The 22,102-nt window shown below is 44.7% G+C and overlaps 1 protein-coding gene and 1 long non-coding RNA gene across 13 annotated transcripts in view; one reads left to right on the forward strand and one right to left on the reverse strand.

Annotated features, from left to right (window-relative positions):
• LOC118398970 (triple functional domain protein-like) overlaps window positions 1–22,102 on the forward strand; it is a 165,410-nt gene that overhangs the window by 124,735 nt on the left and 18,573 nt on the right. For 3 of the 8 annotated variants that reach the window (XM_052472262.1, XM_052472264.1, XM_052472268.1), the window contains 12 exons: window positions 123–152; window positions 488–639; window positions 909–1,008; window positions 1,244–1,487; window positions 1,915–2,025; window positions 7,862–8,046; window positions 9,342–9,512; window positions 17,056–17,151; window positions 19,281–19,429; window positions 19,699–19,765; window positions 19,959–20,062; window positions 20,172–20,241. In XM_052472262.1, the coding sequence (XP_052328222.1) occupies window positions 123–152; window positions 488–639; window positions 909–1,008; window positions 1,244–1,487; window positions 1,915–2,025; window positions 7,862–8,046; window positions 9,342–9,512; window positions 17,056–17,151; window positions 19,281–19,429; window positions 19,699–19,765; window positions 19,959–20,062; window positions 20,172–20,241 (1,479 nt within the window). Of the gene's footprint in view, window positions 1–122; window positions 153–487; window positions 640–908; window positions 1,009–1,243; window positions 1,488–1,914; window positions 2,026–7,861; window positions 8,047–9,341; window positions 9,513–10,333; window positions 11,316–17,055; window positions 17,153–19,280; window positions 19,430–19,698; window positions 19,766–19,958; window positions 20,063–20,171; window positions 20,242–22,102 lie in introns of those variants that run through there. The other 5 variants (XM_052472266.1, XM_052472267.1, XM_052472263.1 and 2 more) reach the window with 4 other exon arrangements.
• On the reverse strand, window positions 11,578–16,273 carry LOC127909891 (uncharacterized). Of its 5 annotated transcripts, XR_008072846.1 has the most exons (6): window positions 15,916–16,273; window positions 14,679–14,784; window positions 14,191–14,243; window positions 14,086–14,138; window positions 11,990–12,148; window positions 11,578–11,742 (listed from the first exon to the last, which is right to left on the reverse strand). It is a non-coding gene; the product is annotated as an uncharacterized LOC127909891 (long non-coding RNA). The 5 variants fall into 5 exon arrangements; XR_008072847.1 differs by lacking the exons at window positions 14,086–14,138; window positions 14,679–14,784 and adding an exon at window positions 14,785–14,837 and having other exon boundaries at window positions 15,969–16,273; XR_008072850.1 differs by lacking the exons at window positions 14,086–14,138; window positions 14,191–14,243 and adding an exon at window positions 13,692–13,744 and having other exon boundaries at window positions 11,990–12,095; window positions 14,732–14,784.

Below are 22,102 nucleotides of genomic sequence, written 5' to 3' on the forward strand. Positions count from 1 at the left end.
CACCATCATACTGTGACTGCTGTCTGTCCGTCATCTCCAGACATTATGTCCTCATAGAAAATGTCATATAAATGAACTAAAAACAAACCAGTGAAATTCTCTATTCTATATTTGAACCAAAGCCAAGTCAGGGATGCAAACATGGATCGATGGTGAGTAATACTGTACTAACTAGCCTAACACCTAACACAGCCCTCAGCTATCTCAATAGTCTAACACAGCCCTCAGCTACATCTCAATAGTCTACTGTGGAACTCTCTGTCTCCTCTCCTACTCTCCCTGTTCTGTGTTTCAATGTCCACACTAGCTTACTACTGAGAATGAAGCCATGTGATGCGCATGCATTCTAAATGCTATGCTAATGTGGGTATTGGAATATAACTGTTTCTTCTCCAGTCTATGGAGCTGTTTAGACTAAAATATGACTTCAGAGACCGTGGTGATTTTGGGAAGTAACCTTTGACCCCTTCTCCCTGGCCAATGGCAGGCGTCGAGCATTGAGAACAAGCAGGACTGGATCAAACACATCAGGGAGGTGATTCAGGATCGAACCATCCACCTGAGAGGAGCTCTGAAGGAACCCATACACATCCCTAAGTCTGCCACGGCCAAGCACCACAAGGGACACCGCAGGTACAGGTACACAAGTGCATGAGTATACTATACACACCTACACACACAGAGACACACATACACTTATATGCGTGTATACACACACACACGCACGCACGCACGCACGCACGCACGCACGCACGCACGCACGCACGCACACACACACACACACACACACACACACACACACACACACACACACACACACACACACACACACACACACACACACACACACACACACACACACACACACACACACACACTGACCTCTGTCTGTGTTTGGGGTTTGATAGGGATGGAGAGGACTTGGACAGCCAGGGTGATGGCAGCAGCCAACCAGACACCATCTCTATTGCCTCACGCACCTCACAGAACACACTGGACAGTGACAAGGTGAGCACACACACACTCTGGTCATCTCTCTGGCCTCACAGAACATAGACGGGTGAGAACAGCACACAGTATTTCTAAAATGACTTTTTATCATGAAGAGAAGGCTTGAGTTGAAAAGGACCTGAGGACTATGTTGCCTGCTTTACCCTCCTAGGGGAATGATGTAATCATGATCTATTCACCTCCTCCTAGGATTCTACATTCCCCCTGACCATCTCTCTCTCCTCTCCTCCAGCTGTCTGGTGGCTGTGAGCTGACCGTGGTGATCCATGACTTCATGGCTGGTAACAGCAACGAGCTGACCGTCCGGAGGGGCCAGACTGTGGAGGTTCTGGAGAGGTGCCATGACAAGCCTGACTGGTGTCTGGTGAGGACCACGGACCGCTCCCCTGCCCACGAGGGACTGGTACCCTGCGCCATGCTCTGCATCGCCCACTCACGCTCCTCCCTGGAGATGGAGGGGATATTCAACCATAAAGGTGGGTGAGGAGATCTGTAGTAGGGGACAGCGTCTTTTGAGTTTCAGAAAAGTCCTATATTTAAGCAATAAGGCCAGGGGGGGTGTGGTATATGGCCAATATACCACAGCTAAGGGCTGTTCTCAGTCAAGACGCAACGCGGAGTGCCTGGTTACAGGCCTTGGCTGTGGTATATTGGTCATATACTACAAACCCCCGAGGTGCCTTACTGCTATTATAAACTGGTTATCATCATAATTAGAACAGTAAAAAGCATGTTGTCATACCCGTGGTAAACGGTCTGATATACCACGGCTGTCAGCCAATCAGCATTCAGGGCTGCAACACCCCAGGTTATAATGATGGTTATTATTAGATGTGTTATGGGTGTGTTCAAGACTTTGATAACCTCTCCTTCGCTCTCCCTCCTCCCTCTCCTCCTATCCAGACACTCTATCAGTGTGTAGTAATGACTCCATCATGCCAGGCTCCTCTGCCACCCTGCAGCCCGGGCATCACGGCATGGGCTCACACACCTCGCCCGGACCTAAACGACCAGGTAAACACACACACCACGCCCGGACCTAAACGACCAGGTAAACACACACACCTCGCCCGGACCTAAACGACCAGGTAAACACACTCACCTCGCCTGGACCTAAACAACCAGGTAAACACACTCACCTCGCCTGGACCTAAACGACCAGGTAAACACACTCACCTCGCCTGGACCTAAACAACCAGGTAAACACACACACCTCGCCCGGACCAAAACGACCAGGTAAACACACACACCTCGCCCGGACCTAAACGACCAGGTAAACACACTCACCTCGCCCGGACCTAATCGACCAGGTAAACACACACACCTCGCCTAGACCTAAACGACCAGGTAAACACACACACCTCGCCCGGACCTAAACGACCAGGTAAACACACTCACCTCGCCCGGACCTAAACGACCAGGTAAACACACTCACCTCGCCCGGACCTAAACGACCAGGTAAACACACTCACCTCGCCCGGACCTAAACGACCAGGTAAACACACACACCTCGCCCGGACCTAAACGACCAGGTAAACACACTCTCCTCGCCCGGACCTAAACGACCAGGTAAACACACACACCTCGCCCGGACCAAAACGACCAGGTAAACACACACACCTCGCCCGGACCTAAACGACCAGGTAAACACACACACCTCGCCCGGACCTAATCGACCAGGTAAACACACACACCTCGCCCGGACCTAAACGACCAGGTAAACACACACACCTCACCCGGACCTAAACGACCAGGTAAACACACACACCTCGCCCGGACCTAAACGACCAGGTAAACACACACACCTCGCCCGGACCTAAACGACCAGGTAAACACACACACCTCACCCGGACCTAAACGACCAGGTAAACACACTCACCTCGCCCGGACCTAATCGACCAGGTAAACACACACACCTCGCCTGGACCTAAACGACCAGGTAAACACACTCACCTCGCCCGGACCTAAACGACCAGGTAAACACACTCACCTCGTCTGGACCTAAACGACCAGGTAAACACACTCACCTCGCCTGGACCTAAACGACCAGGTAAACACACACACCTCGCCTGGACCTAAACGACCAGGTAAACACACTCACCTCGCCTGGACCTAAACGACCAGGTAAACACACTCACCTCGCCCGGACCTAAACGACCAGGTAAACACACACACCTCGCCTGGACCTAAACGACCAGGTAAACACACACACCTCGCCTGGACCTAAACGACCAGGTAAACACACTCACCTCGCCTGGACCTAAACGACCAGGTAAACACACACACCTCGCCCGGACCTAAACGACCAGGTAAACACACTCACCTCGCCTGGACCTAAACGACCAGGTAAACACACACACCTCGCCTGGACCTAAACGACCAGGTAAACACACACACCTCGCCTGGACCTAAACGACCAGGTAAACACACTCACCTCGCCTGGACCTAAACGACCAGGTAAACACACACACCTCGCCCAGACCTAAATGACCAGGTAAACACACTCACCTCGCCCGGACCTAAATGACCAGGTAAACACACACACCTCGCCTGGACCTAAACGACCAGGTAAACACACTCACCTCGCCCGGACCTAAACGACCAGGTAAACACACTCACCTCGCCCGGACCTAAATGACCAGGTAAACACACACACCTCGCCCGGACCTAAACGACCAGGTAAACACACTCACCTCGCCCGGACCTAAACGACCAGGTAAACACACTCACCTCGCCCGGACCTAAACGACCAGGTAAACACACTCACCTCGCCCGGACCTAAATGACCAGGTAAACACACACACCTCGCCCGGACCTAAACGACCAGGTAAACACACTCACCTCGCCTGGACCTAAACGACCAGGTAAACACACTCACCTCGCCCGGACCTAAATGACCAGGTAAACACACTCACCTCGCCTGGACCTAAACGACCAGGTAAACACACTCACCTCGCCCGGACCTAAACGACCAGGTAAACACACACACCTCGCCCGGACCTAAACGACCAGGTAAACACACACACCTCGCCCGGACCTAAACGACCAGGTAAACACACTCACCTCGCCCGGACCTAACTGACCAGGTAAACACACTCACCTCGCCTAGACCTAAACGACCAGGTAAACACACACACCTCGCCCGGACCTAAACGACCAGGTAAACACACTCACCTCGCCCGGACCTAAACGACCAGGTAAACACACTCACCTCGCCCGGACCTAAACGACCAGGTAAACACACTCACCTCGCCCGGACCTAAACGACCAGGTAAACACACACACCTCGCCCGGACCTAAACGACCAGGTAAACACACTCTCCTCGCCCGGACCTAAACGACCAGGTAAACACACACACCTCGCCCGGACCAAAACGACCAGGTAAACACACACACCTCGCCCGGACCTAAACGACCAGGTAAACACACACACCTCGCCCGGACCTAATCGACCAGGTAAACACACACACCTCGCCCGGACCTAAACGACCAGGTAAACACACACACCTCACCCGGACCTAAACGACCAGGTAAACACACACACCTCACCCGGACCTAAACGACCAGGTAAACACACACACCTCGCCCGGACCTAAACGACCAGGTAAACACACACACCTCACCCGGACCTAAACGACCAGGTAAACACACTCACCTCGCCCGGACCTAATCGACCAGGTAAACACACACACCTCGCCTGGACCTAAACGACCAGGTAAACACACTCACCTCGCCTGGACCTAAACGACCAGGTAAACACACACACCTCGCCTGGACCTAAACGACCAGGTAAACACACTCACCTCGCCTGGACCTAAACGACCAGGTAAACACACACACCTCGCCTGGACCTAAACGACCAGGTAAACACACTCACCTCGCCCAGACCTAAACGACCAGGTAAACACACTCACCTCGCCTGGACCTAAACGACCAGGTAAACACACACACCTCGCCTGGACCTAAACGACCAGGTGAACACACACACCTCGCCTGGACCTAAACGACCAGGTAAACACACTCACCTCGCCTGGACCTAAACGACCAGGTAAACACACACACCTCGCCCGGACCTAAATGACCAGGTAAACACACTCACCTCGCCTGGACCTAAACGACCAGGTGAACACACACACCTCGCCTGGACCTAAACGACCAGGTGAACACACACACCTCGCCTGGACCTAAACGACCAGGTAAACACACTCACCTCGCCTGGACCTAAACGACCAGGTAAACACACACACCTCGCCCGGACCTAAATGACCAGGTAAACACACTCACCTCGCCCGGACCTAAACGACCAGGTAAACACACACACCTCGCCTGGACCTAAACGACCAGGTAAACACACTCACCTCGCCCGGACCTAAACGACCAGGTAAACACACACACCTCGCCCGGACCTAAACGACCAGGTAAACACACTCACCTCGCCTGGACCTAAACGACCAGGTAAACACACTCACCTCGCCCGGACCTAAACGACCAGGTAAACACACTCACCTCGCCCGGACCTAAACGACCAGGTAAACACACACACCTCGCCCGGACCTAAACGACCAGGTAAACACACTCACCTCGCCTGGACCTAAACGACCAGGTAAACACACTCACCTCGCCCGGACCTAAATGACCAGGTAAACACACTCACCTCGCCTGGACCTAAACGACCAGGTAAACACACTCACCTCGCCCGGACCTAAACGACCAGGTAAACACACTCACCTCGCCTGGACCTAAACGACCAGGTAAACACACTCACCTCGCCTGGACCTAAACGACCAGGTAAACACACTCACCTCGCCTGGACCTAAACGACCAGGTAAACACACTCACCTCGCCTGGACCTAAACGACCAGGTAAACACACTCACCTCGCCTGGACCTAAACGACCAGGTAAACACACTCACCTCGCCTGGACCTAAACGACCAGGTAAACACACTCACCTCGCCTGGACCTAAACGACCAGGTAAACACACTCACCTCGCCTGGACCTAAACGACCAGGTAAACACACTCACCTCGCCCGGACCTAAATGACCAGGTAAACACACACACCTCGCCTGGACCTAAACGACCAGGTAAACACACTCACCTCGCCCGGACCTAAACGACCAGGTAAACGCACTCACCTCGTCTGGACCTAAACGACCAGGTAAACACACACACCTCGCCCGGACCTAAACGACCAGGTAAACACACTCACCTCGTCTGGACCTAATCGACCAGGTAAACACACTCACCTCGTCTGGACCTAAACGACCAGGTAAACACACTCACCTCGCCTGGACCTAAACGACCAGGTAAACACACTCACCTCGTCTGGACCTAATCGACCAGGTAAACACACTCACCTCGTCTGGACCTAAACGACCAGGTAAACACACTCACCTCGCCTGGACCTAAACGACCAGGTAAACACACTCACCTCGCCTGGACCTAAACGACCAGGTAAACACACTCACCTCGCCTGGACCTAAACGACCAGGTAAACACACTCACCTCACCTGGACCTAAATGACCAGGTAAACACACTCACCTCGCCTGGACCTAAACGACCAGGTAAACACACTCACCTCGCCTGGACCTAAACGACCAGGTAAACACACTCACCTCGTCTGGACCTAATCGACCAGGTAAACACACTCACCTCGCCTGGACCTATACGACCAGGTAAACACACTCACCTCGCCCGGACCTAAACGACCAGGTAAACACACTCACCTCGTCTGGACCTAAACGACCAGGTAAACACACACACCTCGCCCGGACCTAAACGACCAGGTAAACACACTCACCTCGTCTGGACCTAATCGACCAGGTAAACACACTCACCTCGTCTGGACCTAAACGACCAGGTAAACACACTCACCTCGCCTGGACCTAAACGACCAGGTAAACACACTCACCTCGTCTGGACCTAAACGACCAGGTAAACACACTCACCTCGCCTGGACCTAAACGACCAGGTAAACACACTCACCTCGCCTGGACCTAAACGACCAGGTAAACACACTCACCTCGCCTGGACCTAAACGACCAGGTAAACACACTCACCTCGCCTGGACCTAAACGACCAGGTAAACACACTCACCTCACCTGGACCTAAACGACCAGGTAAACACACTCACCTCGCCTGGACCTAAACGACCAGGTAAACACACTCACCTCGCCTGGACCTAAACGACCAGGTAAACACACTCACCTCGCCTGGACCTAAACGACCAGGTAAACACACTCACCTCGCCTGGACCTAAACGACCAGGTAAACACACTCACCTCGCCTGGACCTAAACGACCAGGTAAACACACTCACCTCACCTGGACCTAAACGACCAGGTAAACACACTCACCTCGCCTGGACCTAAACGACCAGGTAAACACACTCACCTCGCCTGGACCTAAACGACCAGGTAAACACACTCACCTCGCCTGGACCTAAATGACCAGGTAAACACACTCACCTCGCCTGGACCTAAACGACCAGGTAAACACACTCACCTCGCCTGGACCTAAACGACCAGGTAAACACACTCACCTCACCTGGACCTAAATGACCAGGTAAACACACTCACCTCACCTGGACCTAAATGACCAGGTAAACACACTCACCTCGCCTGGACCTAAACGACCAGGTAAACACACACACCTCGCCCGGACCTAAACGACCAGGTAAACACACACACCTCGCCTGGACCTAAACGACCAGGTAAACACACTCACCTCGCCAATTTTTTGCAAAGGGATTGAACAAACAGTTCTAAATTCACAGTGGTGGAAAAGGAGAAGGTATGTGATTGTGCGTGCCTAGATGTCAGTGTTAACATTCTCTACCGCCTTGTCCCAGGTAACACCCTGCGTAAGTGGCTGACCAGCCCAGTGCGTCGTCTGAGCAGTGGCAAGGCAGACGGGCACGTGAAGAAGCTGGCGCACAAACACAAGAAGGTGAGGAAGAGTGGCGAGATGACGGGCAGCACCCAGAAAGACTCTGACGACAGCGCTGCTACACCCCAGGACGAGACTGTGGAGGAGGTAAGGGGGAGACCTCAAAGTCTTCTGTGTGTCTGTGTCTTCTCTTTCCCTCTACCCTCTCCTCTCTCTACCCTCTCTCCTCTCTCTACCCTCTCTCCTCTCTCTACCCTCTCCTCTATCTACCCTCTCCTCTCTCTACCCTCTCCTCTCTCTACCCTCTCCTCTCTCTACCCTCTCCTCTCTCTACCCTCTCCTCTCTCTACCCTCTCCTCTCTCTACCCTCTCCTCTCTCTACCCTCTCCTCTCTCTACCCTCTCCTCTCTCTACCTTCTCCTCTCTCTACCCTCTCTCCTCTCTCTACCCTCTCCTCTCTCTACCCTCTCCTCTCTCTACCCTCTCCTCTCTCTACTCTCTACTCTGTCTGTCTCTATCTCCTCTCTCTACCCTCTCCTCTCTCTACCCTCTCCTCTCTCTACCCTCTCCTCTCTCTACTCTCTCCTCTCTCTACCCTCTCCTCTCTCTACTCTCTACTCTGTCTGTCTCTATCTCTATCTAACCTCTTTCTCTCTACCCTCTCCTCTCCCTACCCTCTCCTCTCTCTCCCCTCTCCTCTCTCTACCCTCTCCTCTCTCTCCCCTCTCCTCTCTCTACCTCTCTCCTCTCTCTACCCTCTCCTCTCTCTACCCTCTCCTCTCTCTACCCTCTCCTCTCTCTACCCTCTCCTCTCTCTACCCTCTCTCCTCTCTCTACCCTCTCCTCTCTCTACCCTCTCCTCTCTCTACCCTCTCCTCTCTCTACCCTCTCCTCTCTCTACCCTCTCCTCTCTCTACCCTCTCCTCTCTCTACCCTCTCTCCTCTCTCTACCCTCTCCTCTCTCTACCCTCTCCTCTCTCTACCCTCTCCTCTCTCTACTCTCTCCTCTCTCCACCCTCTCCTCTCTCTACCCTCTCCTCTCTCTACCCTCTCCTCTCTCTACTCTCTACTCTGTCTGTCTCTATCTCTATCTAACCTCTTTCTCTCTACCCTCTCTCCTCTCTCTGTAAGTCGCTCTGGATAAGAGCGTCTGCTAAATGACTTAAATGTAAATGTAAATGTACTCTTTCCTCTGTCGGTCTCTATCTCTATCTAACCACTTTCTCTCTACCCTCTCTCCTCTCTCTACTCTCTCCTCTGTCGGTCTCTATCTCTATCTAACCACTTTCTCTCTACCCTCTCTCCTCTCTCTACTCTCTCCTCTGTCTCTCTATCTCTATCTAACCTCTTCCCTCTCTCCTCTCTCTACTCTCTCCTCTGTCTGTCTCTATCTCTATCTAACCTCTTTCCCTCTCCCTCTCTTCTCTCTCTCTCCTCTACAGAGAGTGCGTAACGAGGGCCTCTCTAGTGGGACCCTGTCCAAGTCTTCGTCCTCTGGGATGCAGAGCTGTGGAGAGGAGGAGGGTGAGGAGGGGGCCGACTCTGTACCACTACCACCCCCCATGGCCATCCAGCAACACAGCCTACTGCAGCCTGACGCACAGGACGACAAGGTAAGGGTTAGGGGAGAGGGGAGGTAGAGAATAGGTCAGCCTGACTCTCAGGAGGGTAAGGTGGAGGGGTGGGGAGGGGGGTAAAGAAAAGAGAGCCTAGATCAACTGGTAGACGCATCAAAAATGACAGATCGGATTATAACCAGTAACAACCCTAAACTACCCCCATTTCAACTACCCTTCATTTGAGAAAGAAGACTAATAATAATATTTGATTAATTCAATGTTTTTTGTTGTTGTTAATAAAAATAGTACAAAATGTGCTCTTGAACAAGGCACTTCACCCTAATTGCTTCTGTAAGTCTCTCTGGATAAGAGTGTCTACTAAATGACTACAATGTAAATCGAAGATCTCCCACCCAGCGAACTCATCCATTCTGTTACGGTTTCTCTCTCCTATGATTTAGTCATGAGTTTGATTCTTTTGTTATTATATTCTACAGACAAACATTACATCAATTTGAGTTAGTTTTCTTATCACGTCCTTCTTAGCAGGGGCCATAATTCACAAAACGTCTCAGAGTAAGAGTGCTGATCTAGGATTTGGGTCCCTTCTCTTATTCATTACGATGAAAGGCAGAACTGATCCTACTCGGAGACTCTTTGTGAATACAGGCCTCGATGAAAATTGATTATGAAACATTGAGGCTGCTATTGGAATAGAAATGCAAGGAAATGCATCAGTTACTGTTGCCGTCGTGGATTCACCTTTTCTTGGCACAGCAGCGTTTTTCTCTGACACTAATTTGTGTTTCTCTTTTTGTTTTTGTTTCCGACTGTATCGTTGGTTTGCTGTCTGTTTACTGTTTACCATGCTGTAGCATTACCTTGATTTATGTCCTGTCTTTGCTTTGTCTCAGTTTCCATACCTCTCCATCTCCTGAAACAATCCTTCCATCTCTCTCTCCCTCCTTTTCTCTTCCCTCGATACTTCAGTTCTCTCTCCTCTCTCTCACACTCTCTCTCCTCTCTCTGTTCCCCCTATCGGTAACTGTACTATAGACGTAGTTGCTGTTTTTCTTCCAGTTCTTCTTATGAAAGTTAGTTGAAGGACAACAGATGTAGAAGTTTTACGCCGTTCCTGTCTTCTAGGTCTTTCTAGGTTTCTCTCTGAGGAAAAGGACACTTCCAAACGTCTCTCTCGCTCTTTTATTCTGCCTACCTTACTCTCGCTTGCTCTCTCAGCCTCTCTTCTACACCTAAATCTGCTCACTCTCTGCTCTCAGTATCTGCAGGGCTTTATTCAACTATAGAATTACTCCCCCTCTCCATCTTTATTTTTTAGTTTGGATTATTTTACATTTTATCATCATCAGACTAGTTCCTTCAAAAAACGACATTACATTTTATTATGCACTTTTACATTTAAAAATATATATATTTATTTGCCTCGTTGCCTGGTAACTCCTCCGTTTGTTGCGTGATTGCACCCTCAGAATAACTCGGAGGCACATGCAGAACTGAGTAGGTAGAAGTATCTAGAGGCTGATGCAAGGTCAGTTTTGCATTCTTTCACACTATTCCGGATAAAATTGGTGCAAACTGATCCTAGATCTGTACCTAAGGGCAACGTCTTGCGTTGGGAACACTCGTACAGACAAACCGATGACTCAGACCCCCCTTACTCCCTCCTCCTCACCCTCCTCACCCGTCTTCACCCCCTGTGTGCGTTAACCCCATTGCACCGTGTGATTAATTGGCACCTACTGTAAGCCCTGGCGTGGCCAGAGGGTGCAGCCCAACACCCCACCACACACAGACCCTTAGTGGGGCACAGCACAGTCTGGAGACAGCACAGCAAGGGTGAGACTCTCATACACTTTATTGTCCCTCCTTTCTTTATCAATGTCCTTCTGCAGTGTACAGTTCATATTTAACTCATCTCACATCTTTATTTTGTATTCTCTGATTCTTTAAAGCTCATATCTTACATCTCTTTTTTCTCTTTCAAGGGCCAGTTCCAGTTCACTATCGTTTATACACGTTTTCCAATTCCCTTATTATTATTATTATTATTATAATGATTTCACATCTCATACACTTTCTCTTTTTTACATCTCCTAGCATTAACCTCTCTCATTTACACTCTCTTACTCTTTCTTTTTTACATCTCCTAGCATTAACCTCTCTCATTTACAGTCTCTTACTCTTTCTTTTTTACATCTCCTAGTATTAACCTCTCTCATTTACACTCTCTTACTCTTTCTTTTTTACATCTCCTAGTATTAACCTCTCTCATTTACACTCTCTTACTCTTTCTTTTTACATCTCCTTTAACCTTCTCATTTACATCTCTTACTACATCTCCTAGCATTAACCTCTCTCATTTACAGTCTCTTACTCTTTCTTTTTTACATCTCCTAGCATTAACCTCTCTCATTTACAGTCTCTTACTCTTTCTTTTTTACATCTCCTAGCATTAACCTCTCTCATTTACAGTCTCTTACTCTTTCTTTTTTACATCTCCTAGCATTAACCTCTCTCATTTACAGTCTCTTACTCTTTCTTTTTTACATCTCCTAGCATTAACCTCTCTCATTTACACTCTCTTACTCTTTCTTTTTTACATCTCCTAGCATTAACCTCTCTCATTTACAGTCTCTTACTCTTTCTTTTTTACATCTCCTAGCATTAACCTCTCTCATTTACAGTCTCTTACTCTTTCTTTTTCATTTACATCTCCTAGCATTAACCTCTCTCTCATTTACATCTCCTAGTCTCTTACTCTTTCTTTCTTTTTTACATCTCCTACATTTACTCTCTTACTCTTTCTTTTTACATCTAATTAACCTCTCTCATTTACAGTCTCTTACTCTTTCTTTTTTACATCTCTAGTATTAACCTCTCATTTACACTCTCTTACTCTTTCTTTTTACATCTCCTAGCATTAACCTCTCTCATTTACAGTCTCTTACTCTTTCTTTTTACATCTCCTAGCATTAACCTAGTCTCTTATTAATCTCTCATTAACTCATTTACAGTCTCTTACACATCTCTTTAACTCTTCTTTTTTTACATCTCCTAGCATTAACCTCTCTCATTTACAGTCTCTTACTCTTTCTTTTTACATCTCCTAGCATTAACCTCTCTCATTTACAGTCTCTTACTCTTTCTTTTTACATCTCCTAGCATTAACCTCTCTCATTTACAGTCTCTTACTCTTTCTTTTTTACATCTCCTAGCATTAACCTCTCTCATTTACATTTTACACATCTCCTAGTCCTCTCTATTTACACTCTTTACTCTTTTTTTTACATCTCCTAGCATTAACCTCTCTCATTTACACTCTCTTACTCTTTCTTTTTTACATCTCTAGCATTAACCTCTCTCATTTACAGTCTCTTACTCTTTCTTTTTACATCTCCTAGTATTAACCTCTCTTTACACTCTCATTTACATCTCTTTACTCTTTTACAGTCTTTACTTTTCTTTTTACATCTCCTAGTATTAACCTCTCTCATTTACACTCTCTTACTCTTTCTTTTTACATCTCCTAGCATTAACCTCTCTCATTTACAGTCTCTTACTCTTTCTTTTTACATCTCCTAGCATTAACCTCTCTCATTTACAGTCTCTTATTAATCTCCTAGCATTAACTCATTTACAGTCTCTTACTCTTTCTTTTTTACATCTCCTAGCATTAACCTCTCTCATTTACAGTCTCTTACTAGTCTCCTAGCATTAACCTCTCTCATTTACAGTCTCTTACTCTTTCTTTTTACATCTCCTTTAACCTCTCTCATTTACAGTCTCTTACTCTTTCTTTTTACATCTCCTAGCATTAACCTCTCTCATTTACACTCTCTTACTCTTTCTTTTTACATCTCCTAGCATTAACCTCTCTCATTTACACTCTCTTACTCTTTCTTTTTACATCTCCTAGTATTAACCTCTCTCATTTACATCTCTTACTCTTTCTTTTTACATCTCCTAGCATTAACCTCTCTCATTTACACTCTCTTACTCTTTCTTTTTACATCTCCTAGCATTAACCTCTCTCATTTACAGTCTCTTACTCTTTCATCTTTTCATTTACATCTCTTACTCTTTCTTTTTTACATCTCTAGCATTAACCTCTCTCATTTACAGTCTCTTACTCTTTCTTTTTTACATCTCCTAGTATTAACCTCTCTCATTTACACTCTCTTACTCTTTCTTTTTACATCTCCTAGCATTAACCTCTCTCATTTACACTCTCTTACTCTTTCTTTTTTACATCTCCTAGCATTAACCTCTCTCATTTACACTCTCTTACTCTTTCTTTTTACATCTCCTAGCATTAACCTCTCTCATTTACATTTACTCTTTCTTTTTACATCTCTAACATTAACCTCTCTCATTTACAGTCTTTTTTCTTTTTACATCTCCTAACATTAACCTCTCTCATTTACACTCTCTTACTCTTTCTTTTTACATCTCCTAGCATTAACCTCTCTCATTTACAGTCTCTTACTCTTTCTTTTTACATCTCCTAACATTAACCTCTCTCATTTACACTCTCTTACTCTTTCTTTTTTACATCTCCTAGCATTAACCTCTTCATTTACACTCTCTTACATCTCCTAGCATTAACCTCTCTCATTTACAGTCTCTTACTCTTTCTTTTTTACATCTCCTAGCATTAACCTCTCTCATTTACAGTCTCTTACTCTTTCTTTTTACATCTCCTAACATTAACCTCTCTCATTTACAGTCTCTTACTCTTTCTTTTTTACATCTCCTAGCATTAACCTCTCTCATTTACAGTCTCTTACTCTTTCTTTTTTACATTTTTAACCTCTCTCACATCTCTTACTAGCATTAACCTCTCTCATTTACAGTCTCTTACTCTTTCTTTTTACATCTCCTAGCATTAACCTCTCTCATTTACAGTCTCTTACTCTTTCTTTTTTACATCTCCTCTTTTACAGTCTCTTTTTTCTTTTTTACATCTCCTAACATTAACCTCTTACTCTTTCTTTTTATTTACCTCTCTCATTTACAGTCTCTTACTCTTTCTTTTTTTTTTACATCTCCTAGCATTAACCTCTCTCATTTACACTCTCTTACTCTTTCTTTTTTTTACATCTCCTAGTATTAACCTCTCTCATTTACAGTCTCTTACTCTTTCTTTTTTACATCTCCTAGTATTAACCTCTCTCATTTACAGTCTTTCCTAGTATTAACCTCTCTCATTTACAGTCTCTTACTCTTTCTTTTTTACATCTCCTAGCATTAACCTCTCTCATTTACACTCTCTTACTCTTTCTTTTTTACATCTCCTAGTATTAACCTCTCTCATTTACAGTCTCTTACTCTTTCTTTTTTACATCTCCTAGCATTAACCTCTCTCATTTACACTCTCTTACTCTTTCTTTTTTACATCTCCTAACATTAACCTCTCTCATTTACAGTCTCTTACTCTTTCTTTTTTACATCTCCTAACATTAACCTCTCTCATTTACAGTCTCTTACTCTTTCTTTTTTACATCTCCTAGTATTAACACAGTCTCTTACTCTTTCTTTTTTACATCTCCTAGTATTAACCTTCTCATTTACACTCTCTTACTCTTTTTTTTACATCTCCTAGTATTAACCTCTCTCATTTACAGTCTCTTACTTTTTTTTTTTACATCTCCTAGCATTAACCTCTTTTTACATCTCTTACTCTTTCTTTTTACATCTCCTAACATTAACATCTCTAACATTAACTCATTTACAGTCTCTTACTCTTTCTTTTTACATCTCCTAGCATTAACCTCTCTCATTTACAGTCTCTTACTCTTTCTTTTTTACATCTCCTAGCATTAACCTCTCTCATTTACACATCTCCTAACATTAACTCTTTTACAGTCTCTTTCTTTTTTACATCTCCTAGCATTAACCTCTCTCATTTACAGTCTCTTACTCTTTCTTTTTACATCTCCTAGCATTAACCTCTCTCATTTACAGTCTCTTACTCTTTCTTTTTACATCTCCTAGCATTAACCTCTCTCATTTACAGTCTTACAGTCTCTTACTCTTTCTTTTTACATCTCCTAGTATTAACCTCTCTCATTTACAGTCTCTTACTCTTTCTTTTTTACATCTCCTAGTATTAACCTCTCTCATTTACACTCTCTTACTCTTTCTTTTTACATCTCCTAGTCTCTTATTTACAGTCTTTACTTTTTTTTTTACATCTCCTAGCATTAACCTCTCTTTACATTTTACACATCTCCTAACATCTCTTACTCTTTCTTTTTACATCTCCTAGCATTAACCTCTCTCATTTACAGTCTCTTACTCTTTCTTTTTTACATCTCCTAGCATTAACCTCTCTCATTTACAGTCTCTTACTCTTTCTTTTTTACATCTCCTAGTATTAACCTCTCTCATTTACAGTCTCTTACTCTTTCTTTTTTTTACATCTCCTAGCATTAACCTCTCTCATTTACACTCTCTTACTCTTTCTTTTTTACATCTCCTAGCATTAACCTCTCTCATTTACACTCTCTTACTCTTTCTTTTTTACATCTCCTAGCATTAACCTCTCTCATTTACACTCTCTTACTCTTTCTTTTTTACATCTCCTAGTATTAACCTCTCTCATTTACAGTCTCTTACTCTTTCTTTTTTACATCTCCTAGCATTAACCTCTCTCATTTACACTCTCTTACTCTTTCTTTTTTACATCTCCTAGCATTAACCTCTCTCATTTACACTCTCTTACTCTTTCTTTTTTACATCTCCTAGCATTAACCTCTCTCATTTACACTCTCTTACTCTTTCTTTTTTACATCTCCTAGTATTAACCTCTCTCATTTACAGTCTCTTACTCTTTCTTTTTATATCTCTTTAACTTTTTACACTCTCTTACTCTTTCTTTTTTACATCTCCTAGCATTAACCTCTCTCATTTACACTCTCTTACTCTTTCTTTTTTACATCTCCTAGCATTAACCTCTCTCATTTACACTCTCTTACTCTTTCTTTTTTTTTACTTGTACTTTCTCACTTGCACACCTGTGTAACCTCTTTCCTGCTCTTGTTTTTCAATGTCATAGATTTGACCTCGTTCCTAGGAGACTCATTGCAGACTGTTTCCCCTTTTATCACGTTAAGCACTTTCTTTTAGTGATCATAGATTCACTTTACCCTTCAACTTCATATCAGAACCTCTTTCTTGTTCTGGTCAACATTGGATCATTCATTGAGAGCAGAGGATCAAAAATACAACCGTAACGGTAACATTGTAGAGGGACGTCATGGTAAACAAACCAACATCCGACTTAGACATCACCAACATACACAGGCTACATGCCTCAGGAGTATTTGGGGATCTATCCAGAAAAAAATAATGTTTTCTTAAATTGTCTTTTCAGTAGTTTTGGGTCCATCTCTCCAGATTAAACGTTTAGAATTTTCTCCCTTGAAAGGGTGTTCCACACGTGAACTTTTATTGATTGGTTGTTTGATGGATAACTGAACAGGAATGGTATTAAATGAAGCCTTTAGCCAAATCATGTAGTAAGACTACGCTGAGGGGAATATGTTAACACCTTTCTCCCTGCATCCCTGTCCAGAGCTCCTCCCGTCTGTCCGTCCGGCCGTGCAGTTCTGAGACGCCCAGCGCAGCAGAGCTGGTGAGCGCCATCGAGGAACTGGTCAAGAGCAAGATGGTGAGGACTATGGCTATGGTGGTCATAACATTTTGTCAGCCGGTTATTGTCATGCAAAAGACTGCCGTTCTCACGGTAATTGTCCGTTCATTAACATGCAGTGCATTCGGAAAGTATTCAGACCCCTTGACTTTTTCCACATTTTGTTACATTTACAGCTTTATTCTGAAATTGATTCAATTGTTGTTTTTTCTCATCAATCGACACACAATACCCAATAATGACAAAGCAAAAACAGATGTTTAAAAACAGTTGCAAATGTATTAAATATAAATAAGTATTCAGACCCTCTACTCAGAACTTTGTTGAAGCACCTTTGACAGCGATTACAGCCTCAAGTCTTCTTAGGTATGACGCTACAAGCTTGGCACACCTGTATTTGGGGAGTTTCTCCCATTCTTCTCTGCAGATCCTCTCAAGCTCTGTCAGGTTGGATGGGGAGGCTTGTTCATTTAGCAGACAAGACATGTGTATGTCCTGTGCCATTATTATATACAGTGGAGCAAAAAAGTATTTAGTCAGCCACCAATTGTGCAAGTTCTCCCACTTAAAAAGATGTGAGAGGCCTGTAATTCTCATCATAGGTACACTTCAACTATGACAGACAAAATGATAAAATAAAATCCAGAAAATCACATTGTATGATTTTGAATTAATTTATTTGCAAATGATGGTGGAAAATAAGTATTTGGTCACCTACAAACAAGCAAGATTTCTGGCTCTCACAGACCTGTAACTTCTTCTTTAAGAGGCTCCTCTGTCCTCCACTCGTTACCTGTATTAATGGCACCTGTTTGAACTTGTTATCAGTTTAAAAGACACCTGTCCACAACCTCAAACAGTCACACTCCAAACTCCACTATGGCCAAGACCAAAGAGCTGTCAAAGGACACCAGAAACAAAATTGTAGACCTGTACCAGGCTGGGAAGACTGAATCTGCAATAGGTAAGCAGCTTGGTTTGAAGAAATCAACTGTGGGAGCAATTATTAGGAAATGGAAGACCTACAAGACCACTGGTAATCTCCCTCGATCTGGGGCTCCACGCAAGATCTCACCCCGTGGGGTCAAAATTATCACAAGAACGGTGAGCAAAAATCCCAGAACCACACGGGGGATCCTAGTGAATGACCTGCAGAGAACTGGGACCAAAGTAAGAAAGCCTACCATCAGTAACACACTACGACGCCACGGACTCAAATCCTGCAATGCCAGACGTGTCCCCCTGCTTAAGCCAGTACATGACCAGGCCCATCTGAAGTTTGCTAGAAAGCATTTGGATGATCCAGAAGAAGATTGGGAGAATGTCATATGGTCAGCTGAAACCAAAATAGAACTTTCGTGTTTGGAGGACAAAGAATTCTGAGTTGCACCCAAAGAACACCATACCTACTGTGAAGCATGGGGGTGGAAACATCATGCTTTGGGGCTGTTTTTCTGCAAAGGGACCAGGACGACTGATCCGTGTAAAGGAAAGAATGAATGGGGCCATGTATCGTGAGATTTTGAGTGAAAACCTCCTTCCATCAGCAAGGGCATTGAAGATGAAACATGGCTGGGTCTTTCAGCATGGCAATGATCCCAAACACACCGCCCGGGCAACGAAGGAGTGGCTTCGTAAGAAGCATTTCAAGGTCCTGGAGTGGCCTAGCCAGTCTCCAGATCTCAACCCCATAGAAAATCTTTGGAGGGAGTTGAAAGTCCGTGTTGCCCAGCAACAGCCCCAAAACATCATTGCTCTAGAGGAGATCTGCATGGAGGAATGGGACAAAATACCAGCAACAGTGTGTGAAAACCTTGTGAAAACTTACAGAAAATGTTTGACCTCTGTCATTGCCAACAAAGGGTATATAACAAAGTACTGAGATAAACTTTTGTTATTGACCAAATACTTATTTTCCACCATATAATATATATATATATATACACACTCACACACACACACACACACACACACACACACACACACACACACACACACACACACACACACACACACACACACACACACACACACACACACACACACACACACACACACACACACAGGGAGGCATTGTCTCGTTTACAATCTACCTCTTTCTTTCTCCCTCTCTTTCTCTCTCCCTCTTTCTCTCACTCTCTCTCCAGGCTCTAGAGGACAGGCCTAGCTCTCTCTCAGTAGATCACGGGGACAGCAGCTCTCCCTCCTTCAACCCCTCTGACAACTCCCTCCTCTCATCCTCCTCTCCCATCGATGAGATGGAAGAGCGCAAGACTGGCTTCCTCAAGCGACGACAGTATGTACTGGATTGATAGATGTATTGGTTATAAGGTGTTAAAGCAATTCCATTTGTTTCCAACATGGATCACTAGCACTTTCGGTAACTCACTATCTCTCGCTCAATGTTAGTGTCCATATTAGGACAAACTTAGTCTCAGCACCATTTGACTGAAGCTATCCTAATATGGAACTACACTGAAACTCATTTTATTAGTTTGACACTCTTGTTTAAGACATGTTACTGACCTTCTCTCTCTGTCTCTCTTTGTCTCTCTCTCTGTATAGTTATGTGTTGTTGGAGCTGGTGGAGACAGAGAGGGACTACGTCAGAGACCTGGGCCTGGTGGTGGAGGTGAGTCCAAACACATTACTTCCTCCCTCCCTCTGACCTCACTTCCTCTTCCTCTAGAGTTAATTGATGTTCACGTGTGTGTGTGTGTGTGTGTGTGTGTGTGTGTGTGTGTGTGTGTGTGTGTGTGTGTGTGTGTGTGTGTGTGTGTGTGTGTGTGTGTGTGTGTGTGTGTGTGTGTGTGTGTGTGTTTCAGAGCTATATGACTCGGATGAAGGAGGAAGGGGTACCAGACGATATGAAGGGAAAAGACAAGATAGTCTTTGGAAACATCCACCAGATCTATGACTGGCACAGAGAGTATGACATACAGACACACACACACACACACACACACACACACACACACACACACACACACAGCATATAATGGATATGCCTTGCTAACCCTCTCTCTTTCTCTCTGTAGTTTCTTCATGGGAGAGTTAGAGAAGTGTCTGGAAGACCCTGACCGACTTGGAACGCTGTTTGTCAAACATGTGAGTGATTGACTGTTGCTGTGTGAGTGAGTGAGTGAGTGAGTGAGTGAGTGAGTGAGTGAGTGAGTGAGTGAGTGAGTGAGTGAGTGAGTGAGTGAGTGAGTGAGTGAGTGAGTGAGTGAGTGTATATATCTACAGTATCCTAACCCTGTGTGTGTGTGTGTGTGTATATATCTACAGTATCCTAACCCTGTGTGTGTGTGTATATATCTACAGTATCAGTATCCTAACCCTGTGTGTGTGTGTATATATCTACAGTATCCTAACCCTGTGTGTGTGTGTATATATCTACAGTATCCTAACCCTGTGTGTGTGTGTATCCTAACCCTGTGTGTGTGTATATATCTACAGTATCCTAACCCTGTGTGTGTGTGTGTATCCCCTGTGTGTGTGTGTATATATCTATAGTATCCTAACCCTGTGTGTGTATATATCTACAGTATCCTAACCCTGTGTGTGTGTGTATATATCTACAGTATCCTAACCCTGTGTGTGTGTGTATATATCTACAGTATCCTAACCCTGTGTGTGTGTGTATATATCTACAGTATCCTAACCCTGTGTGTGTGTGTATATATCTACAGTATCCTAACCCTGTGTGTGTGTGTATATATCTATAGTATCCTAACCCTGTGTGTGTGTGTATATATCTATAGTATCCTAACCCTGTGTGTGTGTGTATATATCTAAAGTATCCTAACCCTGTGTGTGTGTATATATCTATATCCTAACCCTGTATCCTAACCCTGTGTGTGTGTATATATCTATAGTATCCTAACCCCGTGTGTGTGTGTGTATATATCTACAGTATCCTAACCCTGTGTGTGTGTGTATATATATCTACAGTATCCTAACCCTGTGTGTGTGTGTATATATCTACAGTATCCTAACCCTGTGTGTGTGTGTATATATCTATAGTATCCTAACCCTGTGTGTGTGTATATATCTATAGTATCCTAACCCTGTGTGTGTGTGTATATATCTACAGTATCCTAACCCTGTGTGTGTGTGTATCCTAACCCTGTGTGTGTGTGTATATATCTACAGTATCCTAACCCTGTGTGTGTGTGTATATATCTACAGTATCCTAACCCTGTGTGTGTGTGTATATATCTATAGTATCTAACCCTGTGTGTGTGTATATATCTATAGTATCCTAACCCTGTGTGTGTGTATATATCTACAGTATCCTAACCCTGTGTGTGTGTGTATATATCTACAGTATCCTAACCCTGTGTGTGTGTGTATATATCTACAGTATCCTAACCCTGTGTGTGTGTATATATCTACAGTATCCTAACCCTGTGTGTGTGTGTGTATATATCTATAGTATCCTAACCCTGTGTGTGTGTGTATATATCTATAGTATCCTAACCCTGTGTGTGTGTGTATATATCTACAGTATCCTAACCCTGTGTGTGTGTGTATATATCTACAGTATCCTAAACCTGTGTGTGTGTATATATCTACAGTATCCTAAACCTGTGTGTGTGTATATATCTACAGTATCCTAACCCTGTGTGTGTGTGTATATATCTATAGTATCCTAACCCTGTGTGTGTGTGTATATATCTATAGTATCCTAACCCTGTGTGTGTGTGTATATATCTACAGTATCCTAATATCTACAGTATCCTGTGTGTGTGTGTATATCTACAGTATCCTAACCCTGTGTGTGTGTGTATATCTACAGTATATATCTACAGTATCCTAACCTTGTGTGTGTGTGTATATATCTACAGTATCCTAAACCTGTGTGTGTGTATATATCTACAGTATCCTAACCCTGTGTGTGTGTGTATATATCTACAGTATCCTAACCCTGTGTGTGTGTATATATCTATAGTATCCTAACCCTGTG

Source organism: Oncorhynchus keta, chromosome 20 (assembly GCF_023373465.1).
Source record: "Oncorhynchus keta strain PuntledgeMale-10-30-2019 chromosome 20, Oket_V2, whole genome shotgun sequence".
NCBI classification, from domain to species: Eukaryota; Metazoa; Chordata; class Actinopteri; order Salmoniformes; family Salmonidae; genus Oncorhynchus; species Oncorhynchus keta.